Source organism: Copadichromis virginalis, linkage group LG23 (assembly GCF_057382275.1).
Source record: "Copadichromis virginalis isolate Kocher_CV1m ecotype Utaka linkage group LG23, C_Virginalis_male_GT1.1, whole genome shotgun sequence".
Classification (NCBI taxonomy): domain Eukaryota; kingdom Metazoa; phylum Chordata; class Actinopteri; order Cichliformes; family Cichlidae; genus Copadichromis; species Copadichromis virginalis.
In genome coordinates, this window is record NC_140639.1 from 3,533,348 (window position 1) to 3,547,197 (window position 13,850).

The 13,850-nt window shown below is 40.2% G+C and overlaps 1 protein-coding gene across 1 annotated transcript; it reads right to left on the reverse strand.

Moving 5' to 3' along the window:
• Positions 1-14: 14 nt before the first annotated feature.
• Positions 15-10,383, reverse strand: scyl3 (SCY1-like, kinase-like 3). The gene is made up of 14 exons (XM_085447410.1): positions 10,144-10,383; positions 9,773-10,016; positions 9,129-9,314; positions 8,850-8,963; positions 7,490-7,546; positions 7,307-7,409; positions 7,106-7,217; positions 6,941-7,018; positions 6,674-6,813; positions 6,342-6,532; positions 5,665-5,836; positions 3,971-4,120; positions 3,076-3,878; positions 15-320 (listed from the first exon to the last, which is right to left on the reverse strand). Exons 2-14 carry the CDS (start codon positions 9,935-9,937, stop codon positions 261-263), a joined length of 2,331 nt encoding a protein of 776 aa, XP_085303536.1. The 5' UTR covers positions 9,938-10,016; positions 10,144-10,383; the 3' UTR covers positions 15-260.
• Positions 10,384-13,850: the final 3,467 nt, after the last annotated feature.

A 13,850-nucleotide genomic window follows, 5' to 3' on the forward strand; every position in this document is an offset into this window, starting at 1 on the left:
TTTTGTCCAAGTCTAGCACCATCTGATGAAGAGCTGATCGTTCCAGTTTAAAAGCAAGTTCTCATAATTAAAAATGACAAAATCAACATAACATAAAAAGCCTTAGCCCATCCCTGGCATTACCATCCCTACTGCATCATGTTAAATGAGAAACTACTTCCAGTTTACTGGTCTGTTGGCACTCCAGATGTGGTGCATGGGTTTCAGTTTTCCAGTGGTCAAGTCTTTTACTGCAGATGGAAGTAATGGATCAAACGTAATCACCAGGCGTTATCCTCCCAGTTCAGGTCATCTTCATCTCCCCAGCCATCTGGTTCAGTCTTTGAGAGAAAAGAAGTAAAGGAAAAGGTGCAATCATCCACTGGGAAAAATATTTACAATAGTGGGAAATTCTTAATTCTCATTGATTGTCATTGACGGTCACTTTTTACCCCTCAGCTGTTAAAGGCTAATGGGCTACTGTCCCCACAGTGGGCAGGTGGCATGGGCACCCATGTTTGTGAATGTGACAATGAGGTGACAGGATTTTCAAATTCATACAGTAGGTGCATCTACTAAAAATCTTGAAAAAAGGTAATCTCAGTGACCTTAAATTCAAGGTCAGAGGTCAGTTTTTCTGAAAATCATTTTGGATTTTGAATTTTATACTGTATGTGCATCAACTGGCAAGCTGAGAGGTAACACTTGTGGCCGTCAGTATTTTTAAAGTTAGACATGCATTTGTATCTCTTCTGTGTCTTCTGGCTCGTAGGTTCTTCAAAATCATGGCAGCTGTGTTAAATGGTTACAGGTTGCAGTAATTTCCAAAGTTATACACAGAAGTGTAACTGTCAAAAGAATTAAGTCATGTTGGAACCTACCGTCACTAGATAATTCAAAGTAAAATTTGTTAGTGTAAAAAACAAAACATCTAGTTGTAAATGGATGGATTCTTATACAGCGCTTTTCTACTCTCCCAGAGTACTCATACAACATGCCTCATTCACCCCCACTCAGACAAGCACTTCCTTCTTTAAGTGCAATCTAAGCATTCGCACACATTCACACTCCGATGGATGCATCGGAGAGCAACTCGGGGTTATTATCTTGCCCAAGGATACTTGGCATGCAGACTGGGGAAGGATTGAACCACCAACCCTTCCAGGCAGTAGCTGATCTGCTCTACCACCTGAGCCACAGCCACCCCAAGCCTAACGAGCCTGTGTTTTCAGGCTTGTTACAGTCTGCATATCTAAAAGTTCTACAAACCAACAAGGCCTCCAAAAACAGTAAAATGAAGAAACAGAGTCATACCTTATAACTGATTGTACACAGATGGTGCTTCACATACAGCGGGTAAAATAAGTGTTGAATACGTCGCCAATTTTCTAACTAAATATATTTCTGAAGGTGCTACTGACATGAAATTCTCACCAGTTATCGATAACAACTCATCCAATCCATACTGAGAAATGACAGGGAAGTATTGAAGTATTGAACAGGCTTGCTTAAATGTATTGAATACTTCGCACGTGATTTTGGTCCATTCTTCCACACAAACATTCTTCCAGGTTCTTTAGGCCCCTTCTATGAACTCTGAGCTTTAGTTCTTAGTCGCTTTTATTGTCATTTTAACCATGGACAGTCGTACAGTACAGAGTGAAACGAGGCAACATTCCTCCGAGACCCTGGTGCTACATATGACATAACAGATGGCAAGGGAATAGAAAGCACAAAAACAGCATCATTTCCATGGATTTTCAAGGGGATTCACATCAGGTGACTGGCTGGGACATTCTAGCAGCTTTATTTTCTTTCTCTGAAACCAGTTGAGTTTCCTTGACTGTCTTTGGGATCATTGTCTTGCTGGACACATTCATTTCATCTTCATCATCCTGGCAGATGGCAGCAGGTTTTTATCTCAGTGCATCTTCCCATTCATACTTCCTTCAGTTACACAAACCTGCCCATGCTGTATGCTAAAAAACAGCCCCACACCATGACGCTCCCATCTCCAAACTTCACTTTTGACATGATATGCAACACCTTTTGTCTTCCAAACATGGCCAGAATATATTCTCCTATTATTTCCCAGGCTTGTCTAAATATTGTTCAGCAAACTTTAAATTTGCTTCAACATGCTTTTTCTTCAGAAATGAGATTATGGCGTGGTGAGTGTGCATACAGTCCACGGTGGTCGAGTACAATACTTGTTTTCTTATAAACAATTGTTCCCGCAATCCGATATCAGGGCAAAGCATGTAATAGACACACTGGCCATTTCACGCTTTGCTCTCCAAAACGTGAAATGTACACGCATGTACAAATTGAAGCTTCTGCAGTAAAAGCAGAGGGAGATATTTTATTTCAAGCCAGCATGGAAATAACCACGGGAAAGTGTTTAAACAGACATTAACACATTTGCATATACTTACACATACACACATTAGGCGCCTAGCTTAATTGATTCTGACAATTAAGGACCTTGAATGTACTACTACATTTTTTTGCTCATTACCAACTTTGTAACTTTAAATATATTATATACCCCTGCTGGTAATGCAACTTCTGCACACGTGTCCATTTCATTGTTTGGAGAGGCAAAGTGAGAAATGAACATGATGGACCGGCGTGCCTATAACACGTTTTGGGGTGATACTGAGTGGTATCTGCTAATTCCATGTTTTTCTGTAGCTCTACACAAGCGGTCCTTGGCTCTTGGAAAACTCTACTGATAATTATTTTCAGTCCGCTGTCTGAAATCGTGTGGGGAGCACCCTGTTGTGTGCCTTCTTTTCTTCATATCAGCAATACTTTTTCCCTGTCTCATTATTTTACGGAGATCTATGGTTTGATTTCTTTGCGTGTGTGGACTGGACGGGTTGTCATTGACATCTGGTGAGAATTTCATCTTAACAGCACCTTTAGAAATATATTTACTTAGGAAACTGGTGACATGTTCAATACTTATTTTACCAGCATTAAGTATAACATAATCAAGATTTCAGAAATCAGGGTAATCCCAGGCAGCTAGGCAGCTGTGATTGAGAACCAATATATTAAAGTATATAAAACATCCTTTCACCAGACACTCACCTCAGTCAGGTCAACTGCTGCAAACTTGGCAGTGAATGTTAAAGTATCGATGGATGAATCGACCTGCAGAGGTTTAGTGTTATCAGAAGATGCTGTGGACAGTTCTGCTTCACGCTTGCCAGTCTCTTGTAGTGACAGCACTGCTGGAGATGACAACTTGATGTCCGGCACCATGTCTGCAAACAAATCCAGCTCTGGGTCTTGCTGTACCTTTGTCTTCACCCTTATAGTAAACTCCTCCCCCAGACCTACTGAACTACTTTTTTGTGGCACTGTAGGTTTGGACTGGGGGTTTAAGCGGTTATGTGATTTCTGAGAGTTCCTTTTCTCTTGAGCCCAGCTATTGTCCCATAAAGAAGTGGCCTCTGTCTTTGTTGACTGCCGCAGTGTTGAGCTCAACTTAAGGGGTTTAGAGGAACCCAGTCTCAGTGGTTCAGGACCATGTTTCGAAGATGGGGAAGCAGCGCCCCCTTTGGGTGGTGCAGGGATGACTGAGTCTGATAAAGGAGCTGTGGGGGAGAGATCCGAGGTAGGTTCAGTGTCCTCAAAGTCATCCCACGGCTCCTCATCTGTGTTCTGATGTGTGATTGCCAGGCTGCTAACTGGATCTACGCCCTTTGAGGCCTGTATGTGGATCTGGACCGAATGCCCATCTCTATTCTCACTATCAGGGTCACTCCAGTCAGGCCAGTCTTCCACAGTGCCTTCTAGTCTGTCAGTCTGCTCTGGGCTAGAAGAAAGTTGGTCCATCTCACTGTCCTGATGAAAGCCATTCAAAGGCAGAGACATCTTTCTACTAACATCTGGAATATACAAAAAATAAAAATAATATGCAATGGACCTTAAATAAATGAACAAATTCATTTGAATTAATATTATGAAGGGAGTTTCTTACCCGATACTGGCTTGATAACCCTTGGTGTCTTGCTACCCGTGTGACCGAGGACTAAGCCTTCAGTCCCTGATGGTCTAGGGAATAAATTCAGCACTTTGGAGGGTTGGGCCATCTGAGGGTGGAAACTTCCAACTATATGGACAGGTGAGGCTAAAGAATAAAAGTAAAGTAAGATGAGAGTAGCTCACTTGACTGTAGTTCTTAAAGGATTACTAGAGTGACATTTCAATTTCCAAATCCAGATTTTCTAGTTTGAACTGGTAGTCTGACTAAACTAGTAATCTTCTTTGGACGAGACAATAATGCTCACGGCACGCTAGGACCCATTTACTACTACACACTGCTGCAGGAATGCTTCCAGCATATAAAATGTTCTTGTAATGGTTCCTGGTTGATTTTTAAAGATTACTTGTAAAATAAAGCATTTTATTTAAGGTTTTTATTTAGTAAGCTCTGTATGATGCCAGACCTTTAATGCACAATCAGGTTCTGTGCACCCCTTTTATATGGTATAGCTAAATTCTCAAAAAACAACAACAACAAAAGCCTCAGTTTATTTGATATACGGTATCAATAATGTAAATGTACTCTATATACAGTTAGGTCCAGAAGGTTTTGGACAGTCACATTTTAAATAATTTTGCTTCTATACACCACTGCAGTCTTTTTTCATGCAACTGAAGTGCTGAAGGTTTTCACCTTTAATTCAAGGGGTTTAACTAAAGTATTAAATTAGCTGTTTACAAATTGCATCTGTTTTTAAACGATCCCCCACTTTCAGAGGTTCAAAAGTAACAGGACAATTGACTAACAACCAATTTCATGGCCAAGTGAGGCCTGTTTTCTCATTATTTTGTGACAAATTAAGCAGATAAGAGATAGGAGATAATCTCAAGTGTTGCATTTTGTAGTTTTTCCCTTTGAAATTCTCAATATGAGATCCAAATAAATACTGATAAAAGTAAAGGAAGCCATCATTAGGCTGAAAACCAAAACAAACCTATCTGTGAAATAGCAAAAACGTGTTAAGTGGCTACGTCATCACTCACACATCTGAAAATAGAGATACCTCACAGTGCAAATGGATAATGGCTCAAAGCATGATGCTGAAACAACGCAAGATTATCTCAAGGCAAAGATAACATTAAGTGGCCAAGTCAGTCTAATCCCAACGGAACACAGCATGAAGACTGAAAACAAAACTGATTGCAGGGAGACCCACAAACAACCAGGCACCGCAGGCAGCTCCAATAAAACCTAGCAGAGCATCTCACGGGAGGAAACACAGCATCTGATGATGTTCGTGGATTCTAGACTTCATGCAGTAATTGACTGCAAAAGGATTTTTGTCCAGTTACAAAAACAAACTCTTATATTTAAAATTACTGCAGTTTTAGCTTGTCCAGTTACTTTTGAGCCTCTGAAAATTGTCGACATTTAATATTCCAGTAATTACTAAACAGTTTATGCAATACTTTTGGAAAAGCTGAAAATCTGCAGCCGACTGTTTGATTTAAAATCCACTGCAGTGGTTTGCAGAGGCATAACTACAAAAAGTGTCTTTATCCAAAAAAATTAGACATAAAATTTTAATAAATTAGTTATTGCAATACAAGACTTGTGCTGTCTTGCACTGTTTAGTTATTATTTAGATAGAGGTGCTTTCATTGACATTTATAGACAGTGTTGCTTACTTTCAGGGGTCACTTCTGTAGACTTGGTAAAGTTAGGTGTAGTGCATTTAAAGACCTTGGTTCTCTCTCCACCAACAACCACCTGAGCCCCGAGCAAGGGCACCAACACCGCAAGACTCTGCAGCGTCATGGCAACCAGAGAATCATTGGTGTCTCTCATTCCTAACAAAACCTAAAGAGAGTAATAGACAAGATAATATACTTAAGAGATAGTTTCATTTGAATTTTGTTCTCAAGCTTTAGACATTAGATAAAATTGGTGTGATAAAAGTGGTGGCTCTGTGATTGGAAGGTCGGGGGTTCGATTCCCCTGAACAGCTACCCTGAGGTACCCCTGAGCAAGGTACTGTCCCTACACACTGCTCCCCGGGCGCCCAATGGCTGTCCACTGCACTGAGTGAATGGGTTAAATGCAGAGAGGAATTTCCCCACGGGGATCATTAAAGTATACATTATTATTATTATCATTATTAAATTGGTTACAATTTCTGGGGTTGCCTGTTTCACCCTGTTTAAGCTATTACCTAATCTCCCCGTCTGGTAAGACTAAAGAAAAAAAAATTTGTTTATTGGTTTAAACATTTTCCAAAATACTGAACATTTCAGCTTCAACTGTCTTCGTTTTTTTGACAACAAGAACAACAACAAAAAAGTTTGCTTCTAAAGTAACACCCCACCTGAGGTAGGATCTGGTTTTTGAGTTCATCGTGGGAGAAAAACTCAGCGTAAAGGTGGATGTGGGTCAGCAGCACAATTCGGACATGTTCCTCATTGACCTTGTAGAGTTCAAGAAGCTGAGGAATCACATGCTTACGGTAAAGGGACATAGACAGCAGGCAATCTTCACTGCTACCACCACCACTGTTATCTGTCCACAAAGGTGAAATAAAGAAAGTTTCATAAAACATTTGTGCCTGTCAGGCAAATACTAAGTTCTGGCTTTCTCTCAGAAAATGGGATTAGAAGATCTGGTTATCAGAAGCCAATTTTTGTTCAAATGCAATCTCACCTTTCTTTGGCCTTAAAAGATGAGGCAGGAAGCTTTTTACAGCCATGGGTTCTGCAAAAACGAGAGAGTTAAGGAGTTTGGGAGCAAGGCGTGTAGCTATCAACTCTTCAGGGAGGTTCTGGACTCGGTCTAGAAGAAACCTAAAAAACATAAAACCAAAACACTACGTAAGGAGAATATATACACCATAATACAAGTTAAAGAAAATTCTATCTGTGAAAAAAGTCCACATATAACATGTAACAAGATCACTACATTATTTCTTACTTAAAGAATTCATTCTTCTCTTCTTCTGTCTTTAGGGTGAGACTGTTCAGAAAATTCATCACTTCCAGAAAGTCATTCCTGTTCACAGAAAAAGAATGTTTGCTTAAAAAAAAAATCATTCTGAGTATTTAATGATAACTACAAATCAAACCTGACCACACAAACCTGAAAAAGTCATTGGTGAGCAAGGAACTGAGTGGCGGCCGCGACATGGGGTCAGAGTTCAGCAGGCCTGCCTGCAGTGTTTTTGTCAGGCTGGCAGCAAGCTCCTGTGACACTGAAAACAACAGTGCAAGCATATGATAATGTACATGCAGGTTAAACCTGAAAAAATGAAATGTGATATTCAAGGTCACCTCTCCTTACCATAGCCATTAAGGAGGGGAATAAGAGACTCCACCATCATCCCAAAAGAGTAACAGTCCCGAGAGTGAGCATGTTTATCAGGAAGGATTTTAAAACCCTCCACCTGTCAAGAAAACGTTTCTTGAAAACCTGTCAACACAGTGGGAAGTGCTTCTTGTCAATCATTAACTTTAACCTGCTTACCTGCTCTTCTGGAGGAAGATAGCTGGCCTCTCTTGCATTCTGGATGCTTGTGAGGAACTAAGGAGTTTAGGAATAGCCAACATTTAACATAAACCTGATATTTTACAGAGTGAGTCTTCAAACAGTCTAAAAAAAAGTGCATTAAAACTGCTGAACTGTATATACATTGCAAGAAAAATAGCTCAATGTTTGGATAAATCTTTGAGTTGAGTGAACACACACAGACTGAATTGTGGTATTACAGTCATACAAAATGTTTTCTCAAATATCAGTTAGCATGTTATGACAGTACGATTAGAAAACAGCTTAACCAGTATTACCGTAGTTTTCGGGTCATAAGTCGCTACTTTTTCCCCCACACTGTGAACACTGTGGCTTATACTGACGTGCGGCTAATGCATATTGTTTTTCATTCAGCCAAAAACATTTTGCCTGGTAACAGTAGACCAATAAAATTGATAAGTAATATATATACTGTATATATTTTTACCGGTTGTTAAGAGACGTAATGTTGTTTGTGCACTGTTCCGTAAAAAAACCATGAGCAACGTACTTAATACTTAAAGGTAGCCACGTTACAGGCGCTGTTCAAGGAAAGAAAGCATTTGCAGTATGTATTTTTGTATGTTACCATGTTTATGTTACCTTACGGATTAATCCTCACGTGTAATATTTCTGTGTAAATATCTCATATTAGAAGTGAAACGCATATGGCTTAAAATCCAGTGCGGCCTGTAGAAGTACAAAATTTATGTTCTTTCTAAAATTAGAGCATGCGGCTTTTAATCAGGTGCGCTCTGTAGTCCGGGATTTACGGTATGTGCTTTGGCTACATGATATCAAAGTGGAAATGGTTAGCTATAATGCACAGAATCGCATCAAGCAAAAATTAAAAACAGCTCATCAGCACAAACACCTCAAACCAACTTTTAAGCACAGTGGTGGAGGGATGATGATTTTGGCTTGCTCTGCAACCACATGACCATGGCACTTTGCTGTCATTGTGTCAACCATGAGCTTTTCTGTGTACCAAAGACCAACTCTATCCAACAGCTAAAACTTCAAGTAGTTGTCAAACAAACAAACAAACAAACAAAAACAAAGTCTAGACCTTAAATCAATTGAAATTTGACATCATCTCCTAAGCCAATGCCTGCAAACCTCAATGAACTGAAACAATGTTGTAAAAAGAGTTGTACAAAGAGTGGGTCAATATTCTTTCACTATGATGTAAAAGACTGAGAAAGCTACAAGCTACTGAATCATGATATTTACTTAGTTTTTCCACAGGACAGTAAAGAATTCTTCTCAAACTTTCTTTTTCACATGACTGCCCACATGGCTTTAATGCACTTCTTACCTCAGGAGTTGCTTCAGAGAACTTGCAGACAGTCTCCATCCCTCCCAGTTTCCAATGACCATCATCACTGACAAATACAGATGAAATACAGACGTTGTTGTGGCTCGACTTACCCTGGTGGAAGAGCAAGACAAGTTTGGAACTTGCATGAATATGCATGCATGCATGTTTAATGCAAACAGAACAACATCCAAGGGTCAATCACCATCTCCATCTTCATCTACCTTGTTTTTCCCACATGCTTTGATATAATCATGCAGAGACTGTAGAAACACTCACCCTCTCATGCAGAAAAACAAGTGCCTGCAGGAGGTCATAGATGCCTGCACAAATTTCCTCTGGGGAGAGACTGTCTAACAGTAGCTGCAGGGGCTGCACAGGCTCTGTCACCAGGTGGATGCCACCATTCTGCACTGAGCAGGACAGGAAGCGCAGTAGACGTGGGTGTCGCAGTGTCTTCAGGTGCTGGGTGAAATGTGTGGATGATTAAGCAGGTGTAAGAATTGCAAATAATTAGTATTTTAAATTACCCGTCAGTTAAGACACAAAACTCATACTTTCACTTATTTAATTCTAGTCACAACAGAGAATACTGAAGTTGGAGGGGGCTCTTCCACTACGCAAAACCATGTTAATTTTTTTTCTTAATTAAAATGTTACATCCACATTACACACTTGTGTGTACAGCTCAACTTCACACACAATCACACGTGATGCAATAATTCGCTTTTTTAAAGAACTTTTTTTCTACAGAGTTTTAGAAAAGACAGAAAACCGACTGGAGAAGTTTGGTAAAAATGTCTCAACGCTGCAGCGGTACTTTGTGTCCAACATGATCATGGCAGCGTGCTGGCTGCACACTTCCACGCATAATGCACATGAGCGACGGCAAAGGCGAGCAGCGACATCTGGAAATTACACACCTTGGCAGCTTTGTTGACTTTGTCTTCATTGCCACGTTTGTGAACAAACACAGAAGCGGGCTTTCCATCCTGGAGCACCGCCGAGTACATGGTGGGTCCGGTGGGCAGAGTCAGGAGCGGCTCCTCCAGGGTGCAGCTCCGCACCGCGCTGCTCTCCGCACCCATGACCGCGGTCGTTCTTTATGAGCAGCCACTCAGGTCATAAACTAAGCAAGCCAGGCGTGATACGTGGCAGTGCGAGTGCCTGTCAGTAAAGAAACAGACACGAGTACTTGTTATAGAGTTAAGTTGACATACCGGTACCTGTTTCAGTAAACTGGATGCACCACTTAGTGACAAGTTAGCTAGCGTCAGTTGCCTAGCAGGCTAACCTTAGCACTACGTTAGCAAGCTTGTCATTGCTGCCCTTGTCGGTAGTTTTTCCGCCTCCAAACAACCATGCCAGTCGAAGTGTACCACAGATTAATTCAACGAGTTTTGCGAACTGCTTTAAAAGTAAAAAAATAAATAAATCCCGTTTCCTTCTTGTCAAATCACCGATGCTAACGTGGAGCAAGAGCTGCGCTGTAAACAAGGACCTTTCCGGTAAAAGACGAAACCACAGAGGAGGGGTTGGTACTTACTTGTAATTACTCACTTGGTTGAATAACTTAATGTTTTTCAACTTTATTTTCAAAAGATACAGGTTTCAAATCCCTTCATCATAAAATAATTCGTTAATAGGTTTATTTGTTGTTGATACATTGATACAAAAGAACGAACACCCCTCCCCGTAAGCTAATGGTTGCGACTAAAGTGGTGCGAGATAACGCAAGTAATCAGCGGAGAGTTGAGCGCCATATGGTGAGTGAAGTGAAAATAGAAACTGTCACTATTCATTTGAGTTACTTAAATCATACTTTATGTCCTTTTTAGAGAGAGCAGTCCATGTGTGTCTTTCTTTCCTTTACCTGTTATACAAACTCTGAAAAGCACACTGTTTCATTCTCAGCAAAAGCGGGTGTGCTGTCCATAATGTTAGGGTAACACATAGGTATAAAAGTTAAAATCACCTTAAGTCTTAAGTGTATATTTATTTTCTTATTCCTTAGTTATATATATATTTGTTAGGTTTTTTGCACTGATGTAACCGGAGCTTCGTCACTGGACATAGCGGAGATGACAATAAAGTTTACTTTGACTAAAAAGCTGTCAAAGCATAGTTTCATAGTTCATTCCGGTTTCATTCCGGCAGCTGTGGCTACAACTGTAGCTGCCTCCACCAGTGTGTGAATGTAAGAGTGAATGAATAGTGGAATTGTAAAAGCGCTTTGAGGGTTTCGAAAAGCGCTATATAAATGCAATCCATTATTATTATTATTATTATTATTATTATTATTATTATTATTATTATTATTATTATATGCATAATATACAAGACTCCCAAACACAGCAAGGTTAAATAAAATAAACCATATAAACACTACCAGTTCACGTAAAGCCATCATGGGATGGTAAATATAAAAATTTGCATCCCAAACTTTATTTCTATGTTAGTGGGGTTCTTAAAAATATATATATTTCTGATATGCTTTACATTGCTTGTTAATTAAAACTGCTTCCATCTTTACCACCACCACCACTACTGGATTTTTGGAATTAATACTAAAGGCTGCAGGTGTCACGGTCCCCGTGTCTCTCTGGTTGGCCCACGCTGGCTACAGGTTTTGTTGTTGTTAGTTTTAGTTTTTTGTCTCTCCTCCTCCTCTCTGCCTGGGTGGAGCTCATTACGGGCTCTCACTCTTGGCCCACGCACCCCTGTGGATGGTGTCCACCTGCGGCTGATCTGGCTGATTTCCCCAGCTGCTATTTAAGGCAGTGGCACAGAGCAGCTCACCGCTGGAACGTCGAACCACCTGAGTTCGTGCTCGCGGCATATTCAAAGAAGAATCGCTTACACGTGTTTTATGTTGTGGAACTAACCTTTGACCTTCTGTCTGTAGATTCTGGACCGAATCACCGGACCTGTCCAAGTGGGGCAGTGTGTGGAGTGTTGGAGCGAGTGCGGCTGAAGAGGAGTGCGTGTGTGCGGAGGAGCGGTGGCGGTGACTGAGTGGAAGAGGAAGCGTGTGTGTGGATTCCCCCCCCCCCCCCCCCCCCCTTCTCTCCCTGGAGCCCTGGACCCCCTCCCAACTCACTGTACATATTTTTTGCACTAAGGTGATCCCTATTGTAAATAAATCCCCCTTTGTTTCCTTGAAAGAACTGTCTGCGCGTGGGTCCGTTCAGTAGCCATGACAGCAGGGTTGTGTTGTGGTTACCAATGTCACCTTACAGCAAGAAAGTGTTGGTTTCAAATGTTCTCCCTGGGTCCTCTGGCTCCCCTAAGCAATCCGAAAACATGTATGCATATGAGAGAGTGAACTGTTGTCTGTCCCTCTGACAGACTGGTGACCTGTCCAGGCTGTATCCTGTCTCTCATCCTATGTCAGCTGGCATATGATCTAGCCTCACCATGACAGCAAATTGCACAAGTCAAAGTGGAGGTGTGAAGTAACAAAGTACAAATATTTTGTTACTGTAAGTATGTAGCCTTTGCAGCTATATGTACTTTACATAAGTATTATTTTTTTTCTAACAACTTCTTACTTTTATTACCTATATTTTTAACCAAATGTCTGTACTTTCTACTCCTTACACTTTCAAAACAGACTCGGTACTTTTGGTTTAAGACATTTGAGGGGAGTTCTTTTTTTTTCTTCATGTCAGTGCGCATCTTCAAACATCAAACTTTCAAAATTTGAGCCTCAACAGCAACACATGAAAGGCAATCTTACTCGTGTATTATTCACAACGATATCTCACATAAAAAGAGACGAAAGAGACCATAATCAGGGGTTAAAATGCCAAAAGGTGATTGCCTGCCAAAAACTGATTTCCGGTATTTGCTAAAAAAGTGATTGCCTGTATTTAAATTGCCATAAATAACTTGTTGGCTTATAATATCTAAAACATATGTCAAATGTATCCCTCATGAACGATATCAAGTCATCTTGAGCCACAAACAACATTCCTATCTCAACGTAGAAGCCGCAATCAATTTTTGGCAAAGTGACTTTTATATATCCTTTATTTATCCAGTTAAAAAGTCTAATTCACATTAACAAATGCCTTTTTAGGAGTAATCTGGCCAAGAAGACAGCAGGAATTGCAACAAATATAACAATAATTCTATAAAGATACTTCCAAAATGGACTGGATTGGTTACAATGTAGATACAGTAACCCAGAGTCATAAAGATACTTGAAAAACATGTATTTTTTTAATTCTATAAATAACCCCTTTGTAGATCCTTTGTAAATCCTGTTCACTAAAGTCTATTGACCAATATTTACTTATAAAGACATGACACATAAAAAAATACCACATCGAAACATTGGAAATCAATTTTTGGCAGATAACCACTTTTCGGCACAACACAGGAATGGGTGCACATGTCCGTAAGTTGCAGTTGCTGTACTTCAGCATCTAGTTAGCACTACAGAAGAGGACCAAGAGAAGCATAAAAGGAGTGATATTTTTTTAAGTAGCAGGTAATTTCAAATGCAACGTTTTTGTCACCTCAAGAAATGTCAGTAAACACACAAACTGTTTGTGTGTGCAGTTTGTCACACTGTGTGTCTGCTAGCTAAAGAAAGGTAGAGCTGCTGTGAAGATGTTAATTTTACTCAGAGATGGAGAGCGATAAAGACAGGGCAGGAGAGGAAGAAGAGAGGTTATATTTAACCTCTGCTCGGTGGTGTTTGATAAACTGGAAATTTGAATATCAGGTTTGTACATATTATGTTATTTTTTTCATGTTGTAAAATGTGCTGGGAAAAAAACCTGACACAGACTAACCGTGTTATTTAAAGGTTGCATGAAAATATGGAGTTTAGTGCAGGATAAGCTGGTTCGCTTGCAGTAATGTGATGGAATTTAAATAAAGCGTTGTGTTAGATTGGTGCAAAGTGGCTGTGGTCTTCAGAGTTAGGTTACATTAAGTATTGCAAAGATGAATTTGAAGGTAAGCTGATTATACTTGGATTCATTCACTGAA

Excerpts from the sequence above, each read along its gene's own strand:
- scyl3 (XM_085447410.1), bottom strand. The coding sequence starts at position 9,937 with ATGGGTGCGGAGAGCAGCGCGGTGCGGAGCTGCACCCTGGAGGAGCCG. Across the intron at positions 7,218-7,306 it reads TCCCCTCCTTAATGGCTATG|TGTCACAGGAGCTTGCTGCC; the intron begins GTAAGGAGAGGT and ends TGTTGTTTTCAG. Across the intron at positions 3,879-3,970 it reads GGTTATCAAGCCAGTATCGG|ATGTTAGTAGAAAGATGTCT; the intron begins GTAAGAAACTCC and ends TGTATATTCCAG.